The 22,606-nt window shown below is 41.0% G+C and overlaps 1 protein-coding gene across 2 annotated transcripts in view; it reads left to right on the top strand.

The window, feature by feature from the left end:
* The first annotated feature begins 20,489 nt into the window (after positions 1-20,489).
* Positions 20,490-22,606, top strand: part of MAPKAPK5 (MAPK activated protein kinase 5) — a 49,607-nt gene continuing 47,490 nt past the window's right edge. The window contains exon 1 of one of the 2 annotated variants that reach the window (XM_074297292.1): positions 20,490-20,929. In XM_074297292.1, the coding sequence (XP_074153393.1) occupies positions 20,894-20,929 (36 nt within the window). In that variant the 5' untranslated portion in view covers positions 20,490-20,893. The remainder of the gene's footprint in view (positions 20,930-22,606) is intronic. The other variant, XM_074297291.1, reaches the window with a different exon arrangement.

The raw sequence follows: 22,606 nt of genomic DNA, 5'->3' as shown, positions 1-22,606 counted from the left end.
ATAAATGTTGATTGACTAATGGACTGACTCCTGGCTCAGGGTGGTTCACTACACCTCTTAGAAGCTTATTGATTTCCCCACGACAACCTTGATCATGATCTTGAAAGCCTTTAACATTTTGGCTTTCACTATCTTTCACAGAATCTCAGAGGTGGATGTGGTCTTAGAGGTGATTTGGGCCAACTCATCTCTGAGCAAAGATCCCCCAACAACATCCCCAACAAATCATCCAGTCATCCAGCCTTTGCTTGAATACCTTCAGAGATGGGGCGCTCCCTACCTCCACAGATACTCCATTCCTCCTTGGGGAAGTGTGAATTATTAGGAAAAAATTTTTTTTTACATCCAGCACCCATCAGCTGGCTCTAAACTTCCATCCATTCCTTGTTCGCTGCAGCATTGATTTAGACACCCTAAATAAACACTTGTTTTTCTCAGAGGTTTATGAGTGACAAAAATCCTTGATGGGCTCAAGTGTTCCGGAATATAATTGGAGTTCTCATGTTGTGGGCAACCTAATCTCTGGGTAATTGGAGTGGGGCAATAGCTGGAGTATCAAGTGTGAAGTAACTCTCTATTCTTATAGACTCTTAAATGATAAACAATGCACTGTGAAAATCCATTCCAATTCAATCTGGAAAAGAGAGTAGTATTTTACATACTAGTGTTTTTTTTTTTTTGGGGGGGGGGAAAGAATGGGAATGGTAATTCAGTTGATAACTGGAGAGCATCCAAAGGAGGGCAATTAGAATAATGAAGGGATCATAGGATCATGAAAATCATTTTTTCCAGTCTTCTCATTTTACAGATGAGGTAACTGAGATCCAGAGAGGAATCATATGATCAGAGACTAGGATCAAAGGATTATAGATTAAAACTAAGAAGGAAACTCAGAGCCCCATAAATTCAATATTCTCTTTTTAAAATGGGGAAATTAAGGCCTAGAATTAGGCCTCACAAGAGGCCTCATAGAATCATATATTAGCATGAAAAAGATCATAGATTTAGAGCAGAAAGGAACCTCAGAGGTCATGTAGCTTAACATCCTTATTTTACAATGGGGAAACAGAGGCCCAGAAAAGTCATGACTTACCCAAGATCACTCAGGTAATATATCTAAGTTAGGATTCCAAAACCATTGATTTTTCTACTGTACCATGCTCCTTTAAGATCATTCAGTGACTGGCACCAAGAACAATCCCCTTCCTTTTTAATAGAATTTAGTACATGGCTCACACACAGTGGTCCTCAAACTTTTTAAATAGGGGGCCAGTTCATTGTCTCTCAGACTGTGGGAGGGCCAGACTATAGTAAAAACAAAAACTCACTCTGTCTCCGCCCCTCAGCCCATTTGCCATAACCTGGTGGGCCCCATAAACGTCCTCAGTGGGCCACATCTGACCCTTGGGCCATAGTTTGAGAACCCCTGGACAGTCTTCCTCTCTTCTAATCCTGCCCTTATTTTAGGAGAACAATATAGGTCTCCCTAAACCTATGGTGTGGCTTCCATATTCAACAATCTCCTCAATTCCCAGTGTCCTTCATCTTTTCTCCATCTCCACCATTCACAGAGATATTTATGTCCTTGATTTTGCCAGCATCCAGATGCCATGATCCAGAATTCCTAAAATTCCTTGATCTGAGTGTCCTCTTATTCCATGTCTTTCTCTGTCTAGAATAAAATACAAGCTTCTTAGCTTGCTATTTAAATCTCATCACTATCTGATTCTACCTATCTTTCGGGACTTTTCCCCTAATGTCTTCTCAATACCCTTCCAGCAAACTACCCTACTTATAATTCCTTGATCTCACTCTCTGACCTCCTTCCTTCATGTCAAGTTAACAATCACTTATTAAGCCTCTATTCTATGTCAGACATTATGTTAAGCTTCTGGAGGGAGATACAAAGAAATGGTTCCTGTTCTCAAGAAACTCTTAGTTTAATGTGAGTGAATAATAAAATAACTAGGAATAAATTATAGATAGGGTAAATTAGAAATAAACTTAGAGGTAAGGCACTTTAATAAAGCCTTGAGATAGACTCAGAAAAAGATGAGATTTTATCTGAGACTTGAAGGAAGCCAGAGGCCAGAAGATGAAGATGAAGACAGAGACCATTCCAGGCATAGGGACAGCTGATGCAAATACTCAAAGTTGGGAGATTAAATGTGTTGTGTCGGGGCCAGCAAAGAGACCAGTGTCAAAAGAAGGGGTGAGAGAATAAAGTATTAGGAGTTTGGAGAGATAGAGGGCAAGATGATGAAGGACTTTAAAAACCCAACAGCCTTGCATGGACATTCTCCATGTTTGGAATTTACATCTTGTATTCTATTCTGAGAATCTCTAACTTCCATTCTGGTTAAAATCCTGTGCTTGCAGCTTATGGTAGGACACCCTGATCTGCCCACTTGTTGATACTCTCCAAAATCTCAAGCATGTTCATGGGGAATATTTGTGTCTGACCAGTGGCAGAGCACACTGAGCTCATATAGGTCTGATCAGCCACTGTTGGACACATTGTACCTCAACTCTTATGTAACTTCATTTTGGTCCTCTCTGAGAATGAATGACAATAATCATCATGAAATTTAATTAATTAATTAATCATCAACTCTCTTAATTCCTCCAGCAATAATATATAAAATATAAATAATATATACAAATTATATAAAAAATTATAAACATGATGTATCCATCCAGTACACATACCCACTACCCTAATAAGCTTCTGGAGGGTAAGGATTGTTTTCCATTTTGTCATTGTGTCCTTGTACATAATTAGTCCTTTATAAATATTTATTGGATTGATTTGGATTGGGTGGGATAAATTGAAGAAGTTGAAGAAATTGACTACACTCAAGAAGCTTACACTCTAATGAAAGAAGTCTTATCAAAGGAAGCCGAATATCAGGAGAACAGTGGGTATCCATGTAGAGACATGGTAGAAAAAGTCCAGAAAGTCAGAAGTGTATCTTAGAGAGGAATTAGAACAATGAATAGAAGGTGTAATGAAGGAGTTTTAAGTAGAGGTAGCTCCTATTCTGAGCGCCTCTATCCTTAAAGCACAGAAGTTGAAGACTTTTGAGCCAGAGTTTAAATCCCAGCTTTATCAACATGCTATAAAATAAAAGGTTTTAGCTCCAGGTTTGCTGTAAAGAGAAACTCCTAACAAAGAGAAGCATCCAAAAGGAATGGGCTGCTTTGGGATGTGGTGATTTTTCTCTAGCTATCCTCCATGCCTGGAACACTTTTCTGCTCTGACTACTGATTTTCCTGGATTCTTTTAATTCCCAACAAGAATTTCATCTTTTACACTTTTATAAGAAGCCTGTTCTAACCCCTCTTAATTCTAATGCCTTGGCTCTATTCATTATTTGATTATTTATTAGTTTGCTTTGTATATATTTGCTTGAATGTTGTCTCTCTCCCATTAGACTGTAAACTCCAGAGATTTAAAAAAAAAATCTTGTTCTGTCTCCAGTACCTAGTTCCATGTCTGGAAAATAGTAGGCATTTAATAAATATTTATTGGTTGTTTGATTGATTGACTCCCCCTCTGAAATTCTGAAATGCTGTTTTATAGTCCTATATTGTATTGTAGGTCTAGTAGCCACCTAGTGGGGACTCCCTGGAAATGCAAACCTAGCATTTAAAACTGAAATTGCCTCTTTAAATGCTGTTCTGATTTACTGACTCCCTTAGGTGAGCTCCCATTGGACAGATTGAAGGATAGAAAAGTTGCCCTTTTTTAATGTTAACATAAAATGTGATTCAGATCCTGCCCCTTAAAGATAGGAAGAACAAGATGACTGAATCTATCTTTCTATCTATCTATCTATCTATCTATCTATCTATCTATCTATCATCTATCATCTATCTATCTATCTATCTATCATCTATCTATCTATCTATCTATCTATCTATCTATCTATCTATCTATCTATCTATCTATCTATCTATCATCTATCTATCTATCTATCTATCTATCTATCTATCTATCTATCTATCAAATTCAAAGAGACCGAGAGAAAATATATAAGATCTCTGAGAACATTTTGGTGTCCCCCAGGGCTTTCCACACTGACATGTGTGGGAGGAGGAAGGGGACTGATTTCTGACTGACATAGATTTCATTGATTAGAGAATTCCAGGTGAGGACACTCATTCTACCCATGTACTTTAATTCCTGATTCCTCACCTGTTTTATCTCTTTTCCTCCTCTCATTGGTGAGTTCTTGCTGAATTTCTAGTTTTAGGAAAGGCTCCATGCTAGCCATATTTCATTCATTTCCAGGCTTTTCTGACTGGACAGACTTCACCAACCTGTCATTCCTTCTTTTCCCTTCATTCTGCTCCCTTCCTTCTCAGTTCCCTTTTGTGTGTTTTCTTAATAGAATGTAAGCTCCTTGAGGGTAGGAGCTGATTTTCTCTTTTCCTTTTATTTGCATTGACACACCGTAGGCCTTTAATTAATGCTTTTTTTTTTCCCCCCTGAGGCTGGGGTTAAGTGACTTGCCCAGGGTCACACAGCTAGGAAGTGTTAATTGTCTGAGACCAGATTTGAACTCGGGTCCTCCTGAATTCAGGGCTGGTGCTCTATCCACTGTGCCACCTAGCTGCCCCTAATTAATGCTTTTTTGACTAACTTACTGTTTTGTAATGTGAAATCTTTTTTTTTTTTAAAGCTTTTTATTTTCAAAACATATGCATGGATAATTTTTCAACATTGACCCTTGCAAAACCTTGTGTTCCAGATTCTCTCCCCTTTCCCTCCCACTTCCTCTCCTAGATGTTAAGTAATCCAATAAAAATTCTAAAACTTAATACTATGCGATTATGATGAAACAATCTGGACCAGAAAAAGAAGTAGAAAAATATATTTCTTTCTCTTCTTTGTAGAAATAGGGGACTATGATTGTGGAACACTGCATATGCTCTTTTTAAAAAAATATTTTAATAGTTTTTATTTACCAGATATATGCTGTAATGTGGAATCTTAAGAGAGTTGTGTGGGGACACTAAAACAAGGGTCTGCAAATTTTGGCAAACCTGGTTTGTTATTGTACTCCAGAAAAAAAATTAAAAAACATTTTGTGATATGAAAATTTGTAATTTGACAATATTTCAAGTACCATGCATTTCACTGTACCTCCATATTTTATTTATTTATTATTATAAGTCCAAAGAAGAAAAGGAGAAAGGGAAAAAGTTTAAATACAGTTTTTTGAGCTGAGAGAGGAAACTGGGGTTTTTTTTTTGTTTGTTTGTTTTTGAGTAAGAACTGCCAATTATCAAATCCTAAATGATTTTGGAAATTTGCTTTTGCTATAGATTTGATAATTTCCCTTAATGAATCCAACCTAAAATTATAAGGCAAAACAACATTGGAGGTGAAAGCTTATTCTATAGTAAAAATAAATTTGGTGATAACTCATGCTGATGTGTGACCAGTAATGTCAAACTGCTTCATATGTTGTTCCCTGTGCTGTCAATAGTTAAAACAAGAAGCAAGATTTTTACTCTCCCACAAATATCTGAGCTCAAACTTCAGTTCCATTTTGGTGCAAGGGTAAAAGAAAAATGGATCATGAAGAGCTAATCACAAATAAAAAATGACTGAACATGTGAACAATATATGGGGCCTTCTCTGCCAAGTAGCATGCTAAAAATTTTTTAAATGTTATCTTATTACATCCTCACAACAACTATGGGTGTTAAGTGCCCATTTTACAGGTGAGGAAATAGAGGCTAAGTGGCTTGCCTATTGTCATATAATCTAAGACCAGATTTTAAATCAGATTTTGTTAATTCTGGACCCAGTGTTCTATCTACTGCCACATAATGATAAATATGCTCAATTAAAGATCAATTAAAATCATAAACTTGTGGATTTATATCAGTATTTGACAGAATCTTTTTTTGTGAAAAAACATTTTCAAAGATGAAATATGTAAATCTCCTCACAGATCAGTATTAACAGATGAACTTTGGCAATTGAATTTATGGCTAGGGAATACTAACTTTGAACCCTAATTAAGTGAAATATCATTGCCAAAAGAAAATTCATTCTTCTTACTAGTAGATCTCCATTATGAATAATTATATTCAATCATTATTATACTTTAAATTTGTAAATAGGGACAGGTAGGTGGCGCAGTGGATAGAGCATCAGCCTTGAATTCAGGAGGATCCGAGTTCAAATTTGGTCTCAGACACTTAACACTTCCTAGCTGTGTGACTCAGCAAGTCACTTAACCCCAGCCTCAGAAGAAAAAAACAAAAACAAACAAACCAAAATAAATAAATAAAAAAATAAATAAATAAATAAATAAATAAATAAATAAATTAATTAATTAATTAATTAATTAAAATTTGTAAATAAAAAACTTTTGGACATTTATTTTCTCTTACTATATACCTACACAATAGTTTTGATTTTCCCTAATGTTTACTACTTGATCCTTTGCAGAAAAAGTTTGCTAATTGTATTAAGAAGTTGCTCAAGGTCATATCAGAAATGGGACAAGGACCCAGGGAGATCTTCCTGATACTAAATACTTCCTGATTATAAATACTAATACTACTTTCCTTCCTAACTTTAAATATCATATATATAATACTGCTTCTCACCTTGATCACCAATACTACTTCCTAACTTTAAATACCATATGTATCAAATTACTTCTTATCTTGATCTTTAATTAATGCTTTAAAAATTGAATTTCATTAAATGGAGATTTTCACATAAAATGCTATGAGAAATCTGAAAAGGAGGATATCAGATCAACTGTTTACTTCTGCCCTGGATTTACCTATCAGGGTTATTGTGAGAATCAAAGGAGATAACATTTGTAAAGCACTTAGCCTAGCTCCAAACATACAGCAGGCACTAGATAAATCTTTATTCCTTTTTTCTTCCTATTTGTGTTGAAATGGTAGTTTATTCTGCTTCTCAGGAACTCCTTTCTCCACCCCCAACTCCAATTAGTATAGTAAGTTTATACATAACAAATAAAGTCACAAACTGTCCCATAAATTAAAGGATCACTAACAATTACTTGCAAACTGTTTCATAAATTAGGAGAGTATAGGAATCATTGGCAATTATCTCCTAAACCAACGAAGGCCACATTAGAAGAAGCCAGACAATGAGAGAACTCCTTACTCTTTCTTTTTATTTTTTTTCCAATTACATGTAAAGATAGTTTTTAACATTCATATCAGTAAGATTTTGAGCTTTCCAAATTTTCTCTTTCTCTTCTTCTCTCTTTCCTCCCCAACACAGCAAGAAATCTGATATAGGATATATGTGTGCAATTACATTAAATATATTTCCTTGTAAGTCAAGTTGTAAAAAGAAAATAACAACAAAGTGAAAAACCATGAGAAAGAAAAATAGAAGAAAAAACTCCAAAAGTGAAAATAATATGCCTTTAAAAATTAAACAAATATTTATTAAATGCATAGTATATTACAGACTTTGATACTAGTATTTATGGAACATGTAAATGTTTATCTTTGCACTTTTTTTTTATTGTGGCTTTTTATTTACAAGTTATATGCATGTAATTTTATAGCATTAACAATCGCCAAACCTTTTGTTCCAATTTCCCCTCCCCCCTCCCTCAGATGGCAGGTTGACTGAAAAAAAGTTAAATATGTTAACGTATAAGTTAAATACAATATATGTATACATGTCCAACTAGTTAGAAAATAATATGCTTTGATCTGCATTTAGATTCCATAGTTCCTTCTCTGGATGTGGATGAAATTTTCCATCCCAAGTCTATTGGAATTGTGAGAAAAGCTAAGTCTATCACAGTTGATCATCACATAATGTTGTTGCTGTGTACAATGTTCTCCTGGTTCTGCTCACTTCACTCAGCATCAGTTCATATAAGTCTTGCCAGATTTTTCTGAAATCCTCCTGCTGATCATTTTTTAAGGACAATAATATTCTTTTATGTTCACATACCACAACTTGCTCATCCATTTCCCACTTGATGAGTAGCTTTTCAATTTCCAATTCTTTGCCACTACAAAAAGGGCTACTATAAATATTTGTGTACATGTGGTTAAAACTCCTCATTCTGCTAATGCCCTTGATCTGTAAGCTGCAGATAAGCTTCAAATATTTTCAGCAAAATGTTACGCAAGTGAACTAACCCTAAGGTCATGTTGATAAATTTGAGAGGACATTAATGTAAATAAACTAAGCCAAAGGTGACAGATAAAAATTACTCTGCCCTTCACCTCTAAAATCTATAAAAATATGACTCCAATCTCTTGCCTCTTGAGCACCTGCTCAAGGATCCATGCTGCCCAAGTGCTCCCCAGATGAGGTTATATAAGTGAGTCTGTGTTCCTCCCCCTCTCCATTCCTACCTCCCTCTACCACCTCACCCCTGATCCCCATGCCATTTGGCTCTGTACATTTTGTGCCTTATTAAAGAATACTTGAAGCATTACTCCCAGCTTATTGCCGTTGTAGTTTTTCTTAGAGAGTATCCAAAAATAAAAACAATATCTTTTGGTTTTTGTTTTTGGACCTGGAGTCAGAAATACCTGAATTCAAATCTAGCCAATTTACTAGCCAATCTAGTTCAATTTACTAACTGTATGACTTTGAACAAGTCACATAACTTCTGTTTGCCTCAGTTCCCTCAAGTGTAAAATGGAGATAATAGCACCTTTCTCCTGGGGTTGTTATGAAGATCAAGTGAAGTGATAGTTATAAAGTGCTTATAATATGCTTACTGTGCCAGTGTGCACAGTAGGCCCCATATAAAATAATAGATATGGTTCTATTATTTTATTATTGTTTTGTGAGGTAATTGGGGTTAAGTGACTTGCCCAGGGTCATACAACTAAGCAGTATTAAATGTTTGGGGCTGTATTTGAACTCAGATCCTTCTGACTCCAGGGCTGATGCTCTATCTACTGTACTACCAAACTACCTCTGTACTGTTATCATTATTATTAATTATGTTAATAAGTACAAATAATTGTAATTAATCAATTAGTATTAATTACTGTTATTATCCTTATTTTACAGTTGAGCTCATAGAGACAAACAGATTTATGCAACTTGCCCAAGATCACACATCTAGCAAGACACAGGATTTTAACTCAGATCTTCCTCATTCTAAGTCTAGAACTCTAAAGACTATACTGTGCTCTGTCCATAGGTAGAAAGTTCAGCTCTCACATGTGAAGGGCTATGATAGAAACTGGATTCCGAGAAAGGAGCATCATGGTGACAGAATCCTGGGAATGGTGACCAGCAATGGCTGTGTTAGGTGGTATACTGGGAAGCAAGGATTAATCTCATTGAGCCTCAATTCCCTCATCTGTAAAATGAGAGGACTAGGATAGATGGACTTTGAGGTCCTTCTAATGTCCACTTCCTCTTATTCCACAGTTATAGTTGTCTCTGAAGGGAGAAAGCCTGTCCCCTTTGCCCCAAGTTAGTGCTCTGGGACAAAGTCTTGTTTGTTCTAGGCAAGTTATAGCTCTGACCTTGGATAAGATGTTCTGCTAGGGTGGAGGGTAGGACAAGATAGTTTTCTCTTCAACCAGGTCAAGGGCTTGTCATGTGGAAAAGTAATTGGACTTATTTTATGTGTTTTAGGAGCTCTTTCTTAACCTCTTGGGGTTTGATCCAATTGTTGGGGGGAGGGTAAGAGAGAAATTAGATAAATCCTAAGCTTCTTTCCTAAGCTTCTGTGATCTTAATTTTCTGGTCTCCTAATGCAACTTTTCATTTTTCATCTGCTCTGATAAATTTCTAACTAGAAGATTTTCCTAAAAGATTTCTCTTAATTCTGCTATCTACATCCAGAGAAAGGACTGTGGGGACTGAGTGTGGATCACAACCTAATATTTTCACATTTTTTGTTGTTGTTTGCTTGCATTTTGTTTTCTTTCTCATTTTTCTTTTCCTTTTGATCTGATTTTTCTTGTGCAGCTTAATTGTGGAAATATGTATAGAAAAACTGCATGTGTCTAACATATATTGGATTACTTGCTGTCTAAGGGAGGGGGTGAAGGGAAGGGAGGGAGAAAAAAATTGGAACACAAAGTACTATCTTTAAATAAGTTTTATATAAAAATTGTTTTTTTAAAAAATTTTTTCTCTGAAAAAGAAGAGAGTGGAACAACATGTTTTCTAAGGTCCCTTCCAGCTTCCTGTTATATAATCTTTCCATAAAGCTTTGTCATTGCCAAAAATCTTTTATATTTATTGAATAATAAATATAGATAAATATTTAATAAAGTTTGACAAATATTCCATTTTAATCTAAATTAAATATTCAATTAGATTTTGATATGAAAATAAAATAGTTTAAATAAATACTTAAAATTTGATAGAGGTTTAGTAAATATTTAATTATAAGTACAGTTGTAGGATCTTGCTCAAATAAATGTCTTAAAATTTAAGGTTCTTGGTAGCTAGGTGGCGCCACAATGCCCAAAACACTGGGGCTACAGTCAGAAAAACCTGAATTTAAATCCTGCCTCACAGTTTCAAGCTAGGTGAAACTTGCCAAGATTGACTTTAACTTGTGACTCAGTTTTCTCAACTGTAAAACGGGATTGCTCCCAGGGTTGCTGTGAGAAGTAAAAGAGGTAATATTGGTAAAGCATCTATCATAGTACTTGGCACATAGTAGGCACTGAATAAATGATTGTTCCCTCTTTTTCTTTCCTTCTCCTTGAGAACAGGAGCTGCCTCATTCTTGTTTATGTGGCTGTGCTTAGGATAGGGCCCAGCATACAGGAAGTGCCTAATGGTTGCTTATTCATTCATATATGCTGGTGGTTCTTTGATCCTATGGAATTTACTGTTCCTTGAAAGAATACAGGTCACAGCCCTTTTGATTTCCTGCCCATGGGTGGATCTCTGACACTTGATGGAGGACAGAGGTGATCCTAGAATCTTGAAGGTAACACTAGTGGGGGACAAGATCGTCCAAGCTAGAAAGATTTTAAGTCCCACCCAGAGCAAGTAATCTCTACCCGGATAGCCAAACCAAGATTGGAGCTGATTGTCCCCTGTATGTTGGTCACTTGGTGACAGATTCCTTGATCATGGCAAGTCATGAATCCTAGGTGAATACAAATTGGCTCCCAATTAGTCAAAAAATATTTATCTTTTAAAAAAATATATTTCTTTAATATTTTACCTTTTGCCTCAATTACATGTAAAATGATTTTTATTATTCGTTTTTTAAAATTCTGAGTTATAAATTCTTTCTGTCCCTCTTTCCCCCTCCCCCTCCCTGAGAATGCAATATGATATAGATTATTTATGTGCAGTTATGCAAAGCAAATTTCCATATTAGTCATGTCTATGATAAACACAGCATGTGTTTATCGAGCATTTGCTGTTTTCTTGGCACTTGACCAACAAAATGAAGTAGTTCCTGCCCAGAAAGAGCTTCTGTTTTATCAGGATCTCTTTTTAGGACATTTTCCCCTTTTCTGTTTGCCTTTACGTGCAGAAAAGATCAGAGTTTTTTATTCCAATCATTTTGCAAAGAGAAAAAAATGAATGTTTGACTTGAAGAAGATTGTAAGAAAAGTTTTAAAACCTGCTCTTTGTATTGATACAAGATACAAGCTAGAGATGTATTATTTTAAAACTGGAAGGGATATAGAGTTGGATTACTCCATAATTTGGATGAAGAAGTCAATAAGTGCACAAGTTTCTATTAAGCACTTACTATGTGCCAGGCACTGTACTAAGTGTAGGGTATACTGTGCTCCTACTGTGTGCTCTTATGTTCACAGTCTAATGGGGAAGATAGAATGCAAACAATTATGTATAAAAAAGGTCATAGAGATGAAAAATTGGGAGCAAACCCCAGGGAGAAGGGGCCAGAATTATGAAAGTTTGGGAAAGGTTTCTTATGAAGCTTGAGTTGAGACAAGAAAGGCAGGGAAGCCAGGGGCAGAGATGAGAAAGCTAGACTAATTCAGTTCTATCATTTTTCAGTTTTGTGACCCATTCTTCATGACCCCATTTGGGGTTTTCTTGCCAAAGATACTTAAGTGATTTGACATTTCCTTTGCCAACTCGCTTGACAGATGAGGAAACTGAGGCAGACAGGATTAAGTGACTTTCCCAGAGTCACCCAACTATTAAGTGTCTGAAGCCAGATTTGAACTCAGGTTCTTCTCACTCCAGAACCAGAGCTCTATTCCCTGTGCTACCTAGTAGCTCCCACATACATAACAACCTCTCTAGACTTCAGTTTTCTTCTCTGCAAAATGGAGGTGATGATAACTAATTGCCTCTTAGATGGGCTTCCTACAGGAAGAATCTTTCTTTTCTTTGCTTTATTTAGTACTATGGCTTTCTTGTTATGAAATAACTTTTTAGGGTTCAGCTTATCATTGGGGATATTTTCTTTTTTTTCCTTTCTTTAAAAAATAAATTGGTATTGATACTTTTTGTTTTTATATAAACAAATTATATTTCCTCCCCTTTTCCCAGAAAAATCTTTCTTATGACAAAGGTAAAAAAAGTTCAATAAAGCCAACCACAATATGGATAAAGCTTGAAACACAAAATGGGAAATATCCAGTGACCCACCCCCAAGCTCTACCTCTTCAAGGAAGAGGTCATCATAATTTCCCATCACTCAGTTTAAATTACTTGCTCTTTCTATCCATTTACATGATTGTACTCATATATAGTGTTTTCCTGGTTTGGCCTTTAGGGATGCTTTCATTTATTATTTGTGAGTGTTTGTATTTGTAAGTGTTTTTAAAAGTGAAGGGTACTTGATTTCATTAGCAACAGAAATTTCAAGTATGAAGCTCTATCCACATACAGAGCAATTGTTTATCATTTAATACAAAGATTTTTGAATTGTTTTTATCTAAGGAACTCTTTATATTCTTTTTTTTTTAAAGAAAAATCATATTTATTTCTCAATTCCTGGAATTAAACTATATGGTGGTGATAAAGGGAAATAAAATAAGAATTCATGTTCCTTAAAGATTAAAATGGACACAGACTATACATACAAAATAGCAAGACATAGGAAGGAAGCATTCAAAATTATATTTCAATGTAATTTCTTTTTTTTAAAGCTTTTTACTTTTAAAATATATGCATAGATAGGTAAAATCCTTGCAAAACCTTGTGGAACTTTTTATTAGTTTTTAAAAATTACAGAGGACTTCCTCCACTCCCCAAACTTTCATTTATATGTATTGATATATTAGAAATTAAAACATCTAATATTACTATGACACTAGTTTTGACCTTGGGGCCTTCCTAAAAGGGGTACTCCAGGACCAGAGTTAAGAGTTTCTCGAGCCTCACTGAGGTTAAGTGATTTGGTCAATGGGGAGACAAACATAAAAATAACTTGATAAATCAGCTCTTCCTGACTCCATTTTCCATTATAGCAGGATGCCTCAGTGAAAACAGTCTTAAATCCACAGATTTAATATGGCACTCAGGGTTATAATGAGATGAAGTTCAGGCTCAGGCAAGTTAAGGGAATCTCTGAGGGACTCAGAATATCTCAGGTGGGCAGATGAGCCATTATCCAAATGTGAAGATGTGTTCAGTTTGATGGAAGAAAGTAACATACCTTATCTACCTAATTGGTCCTCTGTATCATAGAGATGCTCTCTTTCTGGTTAGATGAAGGAAAAAAAAACAACCTCCAGGAAGAATCTATTTATGAGTATAAATGGGAGAGCAGGTAAAAAAGAATTATACATATACAATTAGACTAAAAGTCTTTTATTATTATTATAGCTTTTTATTTACCAGATATATGCATGGGTAATTTTTCAGCATTGACAATTGCCAAGTGTTTTGTTCCAACTTTTCCCTTCCTTTCCCCCACCCCCTCCCCCAGATGGCCTGTTGACCAATACATGTTAAATATGTGAAAGTATATGTTAAATACAATATGTGTATATATGTCCAAATAATTATTTTGCTGCACAAAAAGAATCACATCTAAAAATCTTTTTTATATAAAGCTCTGTATTTTCAAAACACATGCATATATAATTTTTAACATTCACTCTTGCAAAACTTTGTGTTCCAAATTTTTTCCCTCCCTTTTTTCTAGTCCCCCAAAATGTCAAGTAATCCAATATATGTTAAACATGTGCAGTTTCTTTTATACATATTTCCATTATGTTGCACAAAAAAAAAAAATCAGTTCAAAAAGGAAAAAAAAATTAGAAAGAAAATACAAAGCAAGCAAATAACTAAAAAGGTGAAAATACTATGTTGTGGTCCACAATCTCCCCAGGTCTCTCTCTGGGTGCAGATGGCTCTCCATCACAAGACTATTGGCACTTGACACCAAAGTTTTAAGAGTGGTTTTAAATGATTAAGGGTTAATTTTATATATATATATATATATATACATATATATATATATATATGTGTATGTATATATGTTATAAATGCCCACATATAGCAGAAGATATGTTGAAAACTTAATTAATTTATCCAGGCAATGCAGTGACAGAAGGGCAGAAACAGGAAGGGTTGGGGTAGGGACAGCCACAAAAAGCATACATATTTGTAGAAGAAAATGGTGGAAAAGAGTCTATAATCTCTGAGGAGAGAGAATTATTGCATTCAGAAGGATTAATTAATTTTTGGGTAATCCAGTTTTAAATAGGGTTTTGAGCCACAAAGTTTTATCCAATCTTATCATTGCCCTTCAAAATACTAATTAACTGAGTTGTCAATAGTTTATAACTCTTTAACTGTTTTTTATTCTTTAAAAAAATATGTTCTCCAAATGGGATAGTTCTATATCCCACCAGGGAAAACATTTTTGCTTAACCTGAGAAAGAATAACATCTATATTAGCTGGTGAACCTGATGAAAAATCAAGTCCCCAAGGAGGGCGATGTCCTACTCCCGTATTTGAGCAATTTTTCCAAAAACTTGATTTGGGGTGAAAAGGGCTCAGCTCCAACCAAACGGTAATAATACAGGAGATAAGAGAATCACAAATGAAAGAGGAAAGTGGATAATTGTATGTATTATTTATTAACTCCTTTCTTTAGCCTTCCTTAGATTTTTTTTTTTTTTTAATGGGCTGCTGGATAAAGATAATTAGGCTTTGGAGATTATGCATAACAAATGTGTTATCTCTTGGGTTGGCTGCAAGTTAACTTTCACCAACATTCATTCACTGCTCAATTTTATCTGTCCCTATTCCTCCACCTCTCTCCTCTTCTTTCTCCACTTCAGGGGACCCAATGCTGGGTAATATTCTCCAAAGACAGATTTGGGGAGAATTTACTACAAACACTTTAATTTCTTAAAGGGAACTAGGGAATATGGGGAGGTCAGTAGTTTTGGGAAGGATGGAGTCCAGGAAATAGGAGTCTCTTCTGGAAGTGTGAGGAAGAACTTGACATTATGCTCAGCAGGGAAGATGCTTAATACAACATGGAAGAAGCAAATGAGTTTTGAAACTAAAGGAGAACCTAATGCTCCAGCCCCAGTGGGACCAGAAGATGCAATAAGAATTTCAGTATAAGCGCAAGTTAGTTCAGAGTCAGATTGTTGGTTTGATCATTTTTTGGGCAATCTACTCAACTTTTCGGCCCTTACTTCCTTCATTTGTAAAATTAGGGAATTAGGTTAGCTGATTTCAATGGTCCATTCCTTCATAAATTTAAGATCTTGTGATTATGATCTATCCTATGATAGAGAGGGTTGGACAGGCAAAGAGGAAAGGGGTTAGACCAGTGGGGAAGGACTTATGCCCTGATTATGTGGCCTTGGTTTACTTCCTTTTTAAAAATTAATCTTTTTCCCCAACAAACAAAATATATTTTCTTCCCTTCCATCTTCTTCCACTTCATCATGAATAAAAAGAAATATAAAACCCTTGTAATAAATATGCATGTTTAAACAAAACAAATTCCATACTAGCAGTGTATTTAAAAATGTATAGTTCAGTCTGTAGCCTGAGCCCATAACCTCCCTGACAGGAGGGAGGTAAGTAACCTGTTTTGTCATTAGTCTTCTGGAATGGTGGTGGTTCCTCATTGTTCTTACATCTTTCAAAGTTGTTTTTATATAAATTGTTCTCTTGGTTCTGCTCATTTCACTCTGCAACAGTTGATTCAATTCTTATTAGTTTCTCTAAAACCTGATGGTATACTATTCCATTATATTCCTATGTCATAAACCTAGTTTCCTATTCAGTAACAGAATAAAATCATAGCACAACGAATATCAGAGCTAGGAGAGACCTCAAAACAGAGAATATCAGAGCTGGGGAGGGGGCATCCTTAGAATAGGGAATGTTAGAACTCAGAGGAACCTTACAACAAGGTATCAGAGGTGGGAGGGGTCTTAAACCAGGGGATGTCAAGGCTGGGGAAGACAGAACAGCGGATATCAGGCTGGGAGGGGTCTTAGAATAGGGGATGTCAGGGCTGGGAGGGGTTTTAGAACAGGGGATGTCAGGCCTTGGGGGGGACTTAGAATGTCTTTCTGCCTTTGAACCAGCCACACAGTAAGTGCTTAATCCTTCCTTCCTTCCCTCTTTCTCTCCCCTTCTCTTTCCAATTTTCTTCCTTCCCCCTTTTCCCTTTCCCTTTCTCACTTCCTTCCTCCTTTCCTTTCTCCTCTCCTCTCCTCTCCTTTCCTTTTTTTCTTTCCTTGTGTTCTCCAGACAATTATTGACAATCTCCTGGCCTAGAAAGGGGGGAAGCTGCAGGGATTATAAAGTGATGCTCCATTGTTATGCAAGACAGCAGGCCTCCGAGCTCAAGGCAATTAACAGGATTTTGATTTGGGCTTTATATCCCAGAAGACCTCACCACTGGCTGGCTCAGCAAATGTGCACAATAAGTAGACTTTTAAAGGAATTATAAATGAGCCTGGCTAAAACTTGTCTCTTTGGCCCTGAAGAGGGAAGGAACCTTGCTTTTGCTTTGGAGGAGAAATAAATCATTTCTTAACTTCCCTGCCAGTTCATCCCTCAGGAATAAATCAGAGTTGTTTTGTTTCTGAGTATGGGAGGAAGAAAAGAGGTGACTTGAGAAAGGCTTGATTTTTTTTATTAGTCAATTTTTAGCTCCGTTGCTTATCACTTGTGTGACCTTGGAGGAGGCATTTAATCTCGGGTAGTCAGCTTCCTTATCTGTAAATTGAGGGGTTGGATCCTTCCCTTTCCAGCGTTGATAAAATGCCTTTAGTAAAATAATCTGTCTTCTACTCCTTTGATATTGGAGAGACAAATAGCTTCACCCAAAGGAAGAACAAATAAAATGTGACTTTGGATCCCTGCTTCTTTTACTTACTACCTGATCTGGCTTTTGTAGAATCACTTAGCTACTCCGGCCCCAATTTTCCACCTGAAGAATGAGAAGGCCTTGGAGCCGTCCCTCCACTTTGCCCCCATCCCTTCCCTCTCCCCATGTGGCCCCATGTAGTTCTCTCTTTGGTAAGTTCTCCCTGGAAGTGCATTTTGAGGAAGGAGCCAGAGAAGCCCTTCTTCTTCTCCAGACTCTCCACTTTTCAGGTCCCTTTCATCTTGTCTTCCTTTCTTAGAATTCGAAGCCTTTTGAAGGCAGGGACCACTTCTGCCTATCTTTATACTCTGATGCTTTAGCCCGTATATAGTATATAGCTTCTAGACTTGACTTAGTCTAGGAAATCAGGAACTATTTCTATAGCATTCTGGGCTCTTTCCTTATGATTGCCCGGAAGGGCAGGATGAGGGAAATGAAGCTCCCAGCTGTTCTGCCTCCGGAGTGAGCTCTTTCCTTCACATCATGGGCTTCCCCACTAACTGTGGGTGTCCCTGCCGGGTCCCTTTTCTTTTCCCGCTGCGGTCTCTCCTGATGATCTCATCAGATTCTGTGGGTTCAATTACAGACAAGTGGGCAGCAGAATTCATTACCTCCAGAATCCCCCCATTCCCATCTTCACTTTCACTCTCTTGGTTCACAATCTGCATGTCTTGCTGAGTTCTTCCCCCCACATATGCAATCCATTGCCAAATCTCCTTCTTTGTACCTTCACAATATCTCTCCTATCTAGCCCCTTACACACCTACCATCTTGGCCATCACCTTGTCTTAGGAGACTAAAAGAGGATTTTCATTGATTTCCCAATCTCAAGTCTCTCCCCACTCTTGACCATCCTTGATCCAGATGCTCAGGTGATTTTTGTAAGGCGCAAGTCTGACTTTGGCGCTGCCCCTCCTCCAAATAAACCGTAGTAATTCCCCACTGTGACTCAGTGACAAAGTTGTGAAGGCTTTTCCCCAAGTGTTACTGTGGTTTCCGGCCTCCCCTCCCACCCATATGTTCCTCTTATTCCCTCCCCCCAGCCTTTCTGCAGAGGGAGCACACACTGATCTGGGAGTAGCACGAAGTCTGACCTCCTTTTGGGTTCATTCCACCCACCATCTTCCCAAGGCCCTGGGGAGGGACCCATATCTCCCTTATAGAATGGATGGAATGGGGAGTCAGAGGAACAGATCATTCCTCCTCCTTGGGGTTGTTTCTTTGTAAAATGATAAAGAATAGATGATCTCCCCGGCCCTTCTTGCTCTGATATTGTGTGTTTTAAGAGTCCTTTTGATATGTTAGAGGTTTGAAGACTGATTTAAGTCAATAAAGCCTTTGGGACTTCTATTTCTTCCCAGGGGTCAAAAAGACAGGAGGGTAATCAGAGACCAAGCCTGGGAGGGGGAGGACTTGGGGAACTGGATCTTCCCCAACAACAGGGAGAAGTTTCGAGAAGTTAAGTCTCTTTTAGTGACAATATTCTCATTCTTCAATACTGTCCTTCCTCCATGAGCCGAGATTTGGCGTCCCAGCTTTGTCGCTCAAGCTTCAGAAATGGAGCCTGTGGGGGGGGGGGTCTACCTACCTAATAACAGGCCTATAAGAATGCAAACCACAGGCAAACAGAAATCAGGCCGATGTGCACAGGAAAATGGATGCGAGACAATAAAGGGAAGGAGCTCTCCTCTTGGGAGCGAGACAACTCAGATCACCCAAGAGAGGTCCTTTGTGCTCCTCCAGGGGAAAATTCCCCGGAATCTGTTAGAAAGCCGAAACAGGGACCTGCCGGAGACCGACCGGCTCCCCCCAGAATCTGTCCCGTCAGAGCCTCAAGTAGAGTTGAGTTCTTTCTTCTCAAAACCGGAAGCCAAATCCAGTGTCCACGGTCAGTGGTGTCCTCCTGGAACACTCTCCTTCCTTCTTTCTGTTTCCCTTAAAATCTCGGTTAAATCTCCATCAGCTGAACAAAACTGGTTTTCCAAGTTAGCTTGTATGTATCTTGTTTGTACATAGCTGTCTACATGTTCTCTTCTGCACTAGAATGAGGATTCCCTGAGGGGAGGGGCTGTTCTAGCCTTGTTCTCTATCCTTAGCACACAGTAGGCACCTAATAAATGCTTGTTGATCCTGGATATGATCTTTTGGATCTTGCCTTTGACTTTTTCCCTCCCTCTCTCCTCTCTCCCTCCTTCCTTCCTTCCTTTCTTCCCTCTCCTTTTCTCCTTCCCTCTCTCCCTCCTTCCTTTCCTTTCTTTCCCCTCCTCCTTTTCTTCCTTCCTCTTTCCTTCCCTCTCTCCTCTCTCCCTCCTTCCTTCCTTCCTTTCTTCCCTCTCCTTTTCTCCTTCCCTCTCTCCCTCCTTCCTTTCCTTTCTTTCCCCTCCTCCTTTTCTTCCTTCCTTCCTTCTTCCCTCTCTTCCCTCCCTCCTCCCTCCTTCCTTCTTTTCCTCCTCCCTCCTATTCTCCTTTGTTTCTTAAAGAGGGGGCTGGGCTGGGTGGTTTGCGGTCCCTTCCGGTTCCAGGTGGGTTTTCTGGTACATTTCACAAATCACTTAATTTCTCTCGCGCTCAGTTTCCTCCTTTGTAAGAAGATGTCTGAATTCCTCTCAGCTCTGCATTCAGGACGCTTAGACTCCTCCCTTGGCCACGATGCGATCTCGGGCTGGTCGCCCTGGGTCTCTTCCTCAGTAACAGGGGAGATGCTCTGTCCCTGGGGCTCGGCTCTGATTCCACGCCAGGCACCGGCGGTGCACGTGTATTACACGTGCGCGTTTCACGGGCTCTCTGAGCCATCAGCCAAATTCCACGTTGCCCCGCCCCTCGCCCCGCCCTATTCTCCGCCCACTCCTGGGCTCTCTGACGCAATCAGCGTGGAGCCCGCAGCTGTCGAAGGACCCCGGGCGACCCGCCGGCAGGGCGGAGGCTGAGGCGAGGCGGGGGCCTTCCGTGCCGGCGTCGCGCAGCCGGGCGGTCCCCGGCGGCGCCTGCTCGGCGACCTCGTACCTCCGAACGGGCTTGGAAAATTCCGGCGTCGGGCCGGCGGGCGTCGGTGGTCTCGAGGCGTCGTCAGGCGGTCGCTCGGCGCGGATCGGGAGCGGCGGGCCGGGGGCCGCGGTCGGGCAGGCGGCGGGCGGCCCGGCGCGGGTGTCCCGGCGATGTCTGGCGCTGAGGCGGCGGCGGCGGCGGCGGGATCGGGAGCTGGAGTAGGAGCCCGGGCCGGAGCGGGATCGCGGCGGTGGCGGCGGCGGCCCCGGCGGCGGCGGCGGCTCCGCGGCGGGAGCTGGCGGCGGCGGCAGGCCTGAGCGGCGGCGGCGCGGACAGTGGCGGCGGGGCGGGCGGCGGCGGCGGGGCCTCGGCCCCTCTCCTCGCTCCGCCCCCGGAGCCTGGGGATGAGGCGGGGAGGCCGCGGCGCCGGCGGCAGCAGCAGCAGCAGCCGCAGCAACCACAGCCGCCGCCGCCGCCGCCCCGGGGGGCCCCCCAGCTCGCCGCCGGCCTAGCGCCCCCGCGACCCCCGAGCCCTCCGTCGCCTCCCGGAGGCCGGGGACGTCCGCGCCGCGTCCGGGCCGCGGGGGCCGCGCCGAGGAGCATGTCTGCGGATCCCGAGATGGAGAAGAGCATCAAGGTAGGCGGGGACTCGGGGAGGACGCCCCTACAAACTTGGGGTCCCCTCCGGGGGAAGGAGCCGGGGACCCCGTAGGCGCCCCGGAGATGCCGACGGACGCCCGCGGGCCCAGCCTCGGGGGCTTCCTCCAGCTTCAGGGCCCCCCGCTGTGAGTGGGACCCGCCTCTTCGGGAGTTTCAGGCGAGACGCTGAGCTCGGGCCAGGGTCTGGAGCAGCAGCTGGTCTCTGAGGGTCTCTGAGCGCTTCCCCAGTGTTTGGTGCTCACAAACTAGCGGCAAGCGCGGGGTCCATTTTACAGATTGGGAGACTGAGGCGTTGCTGAGGCAGCGCCCCCAAGGGAAGTCGTGGAGGAGCGAGCTCTGACGGGCCGCCCCTCCGGCGGGGACACACCAGACCCTAGGTTTTGGCGCGGAGGAGGAGTGATAAGAGTGTCAGCTTCCCCCTGTGGGCTGGCTAGTGTGACTCCAGCCTCAGTTTCCCCCTCTGTGAAATAGGCTCCAATGAGGTTCCAAAACCTCTGTCGTTTACAGCACCAAGAGTAGCCCCCTGGGCTCCCTGACTCCAGGGTCTGTCAGTGCCAACTGTCTTCCCTTGCATCCCGGCCCACGGGGAGAGGGTCGGGAGCTGAGGGGGGGGGCATGCAGGGGCTCCCAGGCCTCGGGGCCACGCAGACCCTGCAGCAGAAAGGTTTGGGTGGAAATCCTTGTTTTAGACTTTGTGTGGGGGAGGAGGGTCTGGCCCAGCCCCCTGGGCCTTCCTGAGGAGACGCCGGAGCCCCTAGAGACCTAGTGTGACAGGAAGGCAAGACCTGGCGGGGCCGGTTTATCCCAGGAGAGAGGGAAAGCAGCAGCCCCGGCCTTCCGACGACTTAGTGTTGTTCCCTCCCCTGCTCGAGGCCGGGCATGGGCAGCAAACCTGGCTCTCGTTTTGCAGATGGGTAAACGGGGCATCATGCGGGCCAGGTATCTGGCCGGAGTTTATTTGGAGTGGAAGGCCTCGATGCCATCCACTCCATCCTCCCCCTTTAGAGAAGGAGTCAGGCTTAAGGAGTGTAAGTCATTCCCCAGAGTCTCCACAGGTGGCAGGGGGGGGGGGAGCTTGGAGCCTCGGCGGGTTCTCCCCCCGCCCCCCCCCCCCACACTTTCAGGGAGTTCCTGAAATCCATCTTCATTGACGTGGAAGCCGAAAGCCTGGCTGGGGTCCCAGACCCAGGGCAGAGACGGGATTCCCAAGGCTTGGTCAGAGGGCTTTTTCTCCTGCCCCAGCAGCCCCCCCCCTTTCCCCCCCACATCGCTGCTGCTTCCAGGAGGCCCCCCGCTGTGCCCGGGATCTGCTGTCGTCTGGGGGAGGGGCATTCTCTAGGTTTCCTGCCCTGCTCCGCTCCAATCCTTCTTTCTCCCATTTCTGCTGGCGGAACAAAAGGATCAATAACTCCCAATACTTCCTTGCATCAGATGGTACTAAGAGTGATGAGTTAAAATTTCAGATTCTCAGCCGCTCTTTGGACGGAGCCAGCAGGTGTCCTGTGTAATGTGGCTGATTTCTCTTGGGATTATACACACGGCTGAGTGGAAGTGGGTCCCGGGGAAAGCACTGACTTTGGGCTTTTTAAATTTTTTTTGCTGAGGCAATTGGGGTTAAGTGACTTGCCCAGGGGCACACAGCCAGGAAGTGTTC

Source organism: Sminthopsis crassicaudata, chromosome 1, assembly GCF_048593235.1.
Source record: "Sminthopsis crassicaudata isolate SCR6 chromosome 1, ASM4859323v1, whole genome shotgun sequence".
Taxonomy (NCBI): domain Eukaryota; kingdom Metazoa; phylum Chordata; class Mammalia; order Dasyuromorphia; family Dasyuridae; genus Sminthopsis; species Sminthopsis crassicaudata.
The sequence above is the reverse complement of the archived record's forward strand: the minus strand, read 5'-3'. Positions and strand labels throughout refer to the sequence as shown.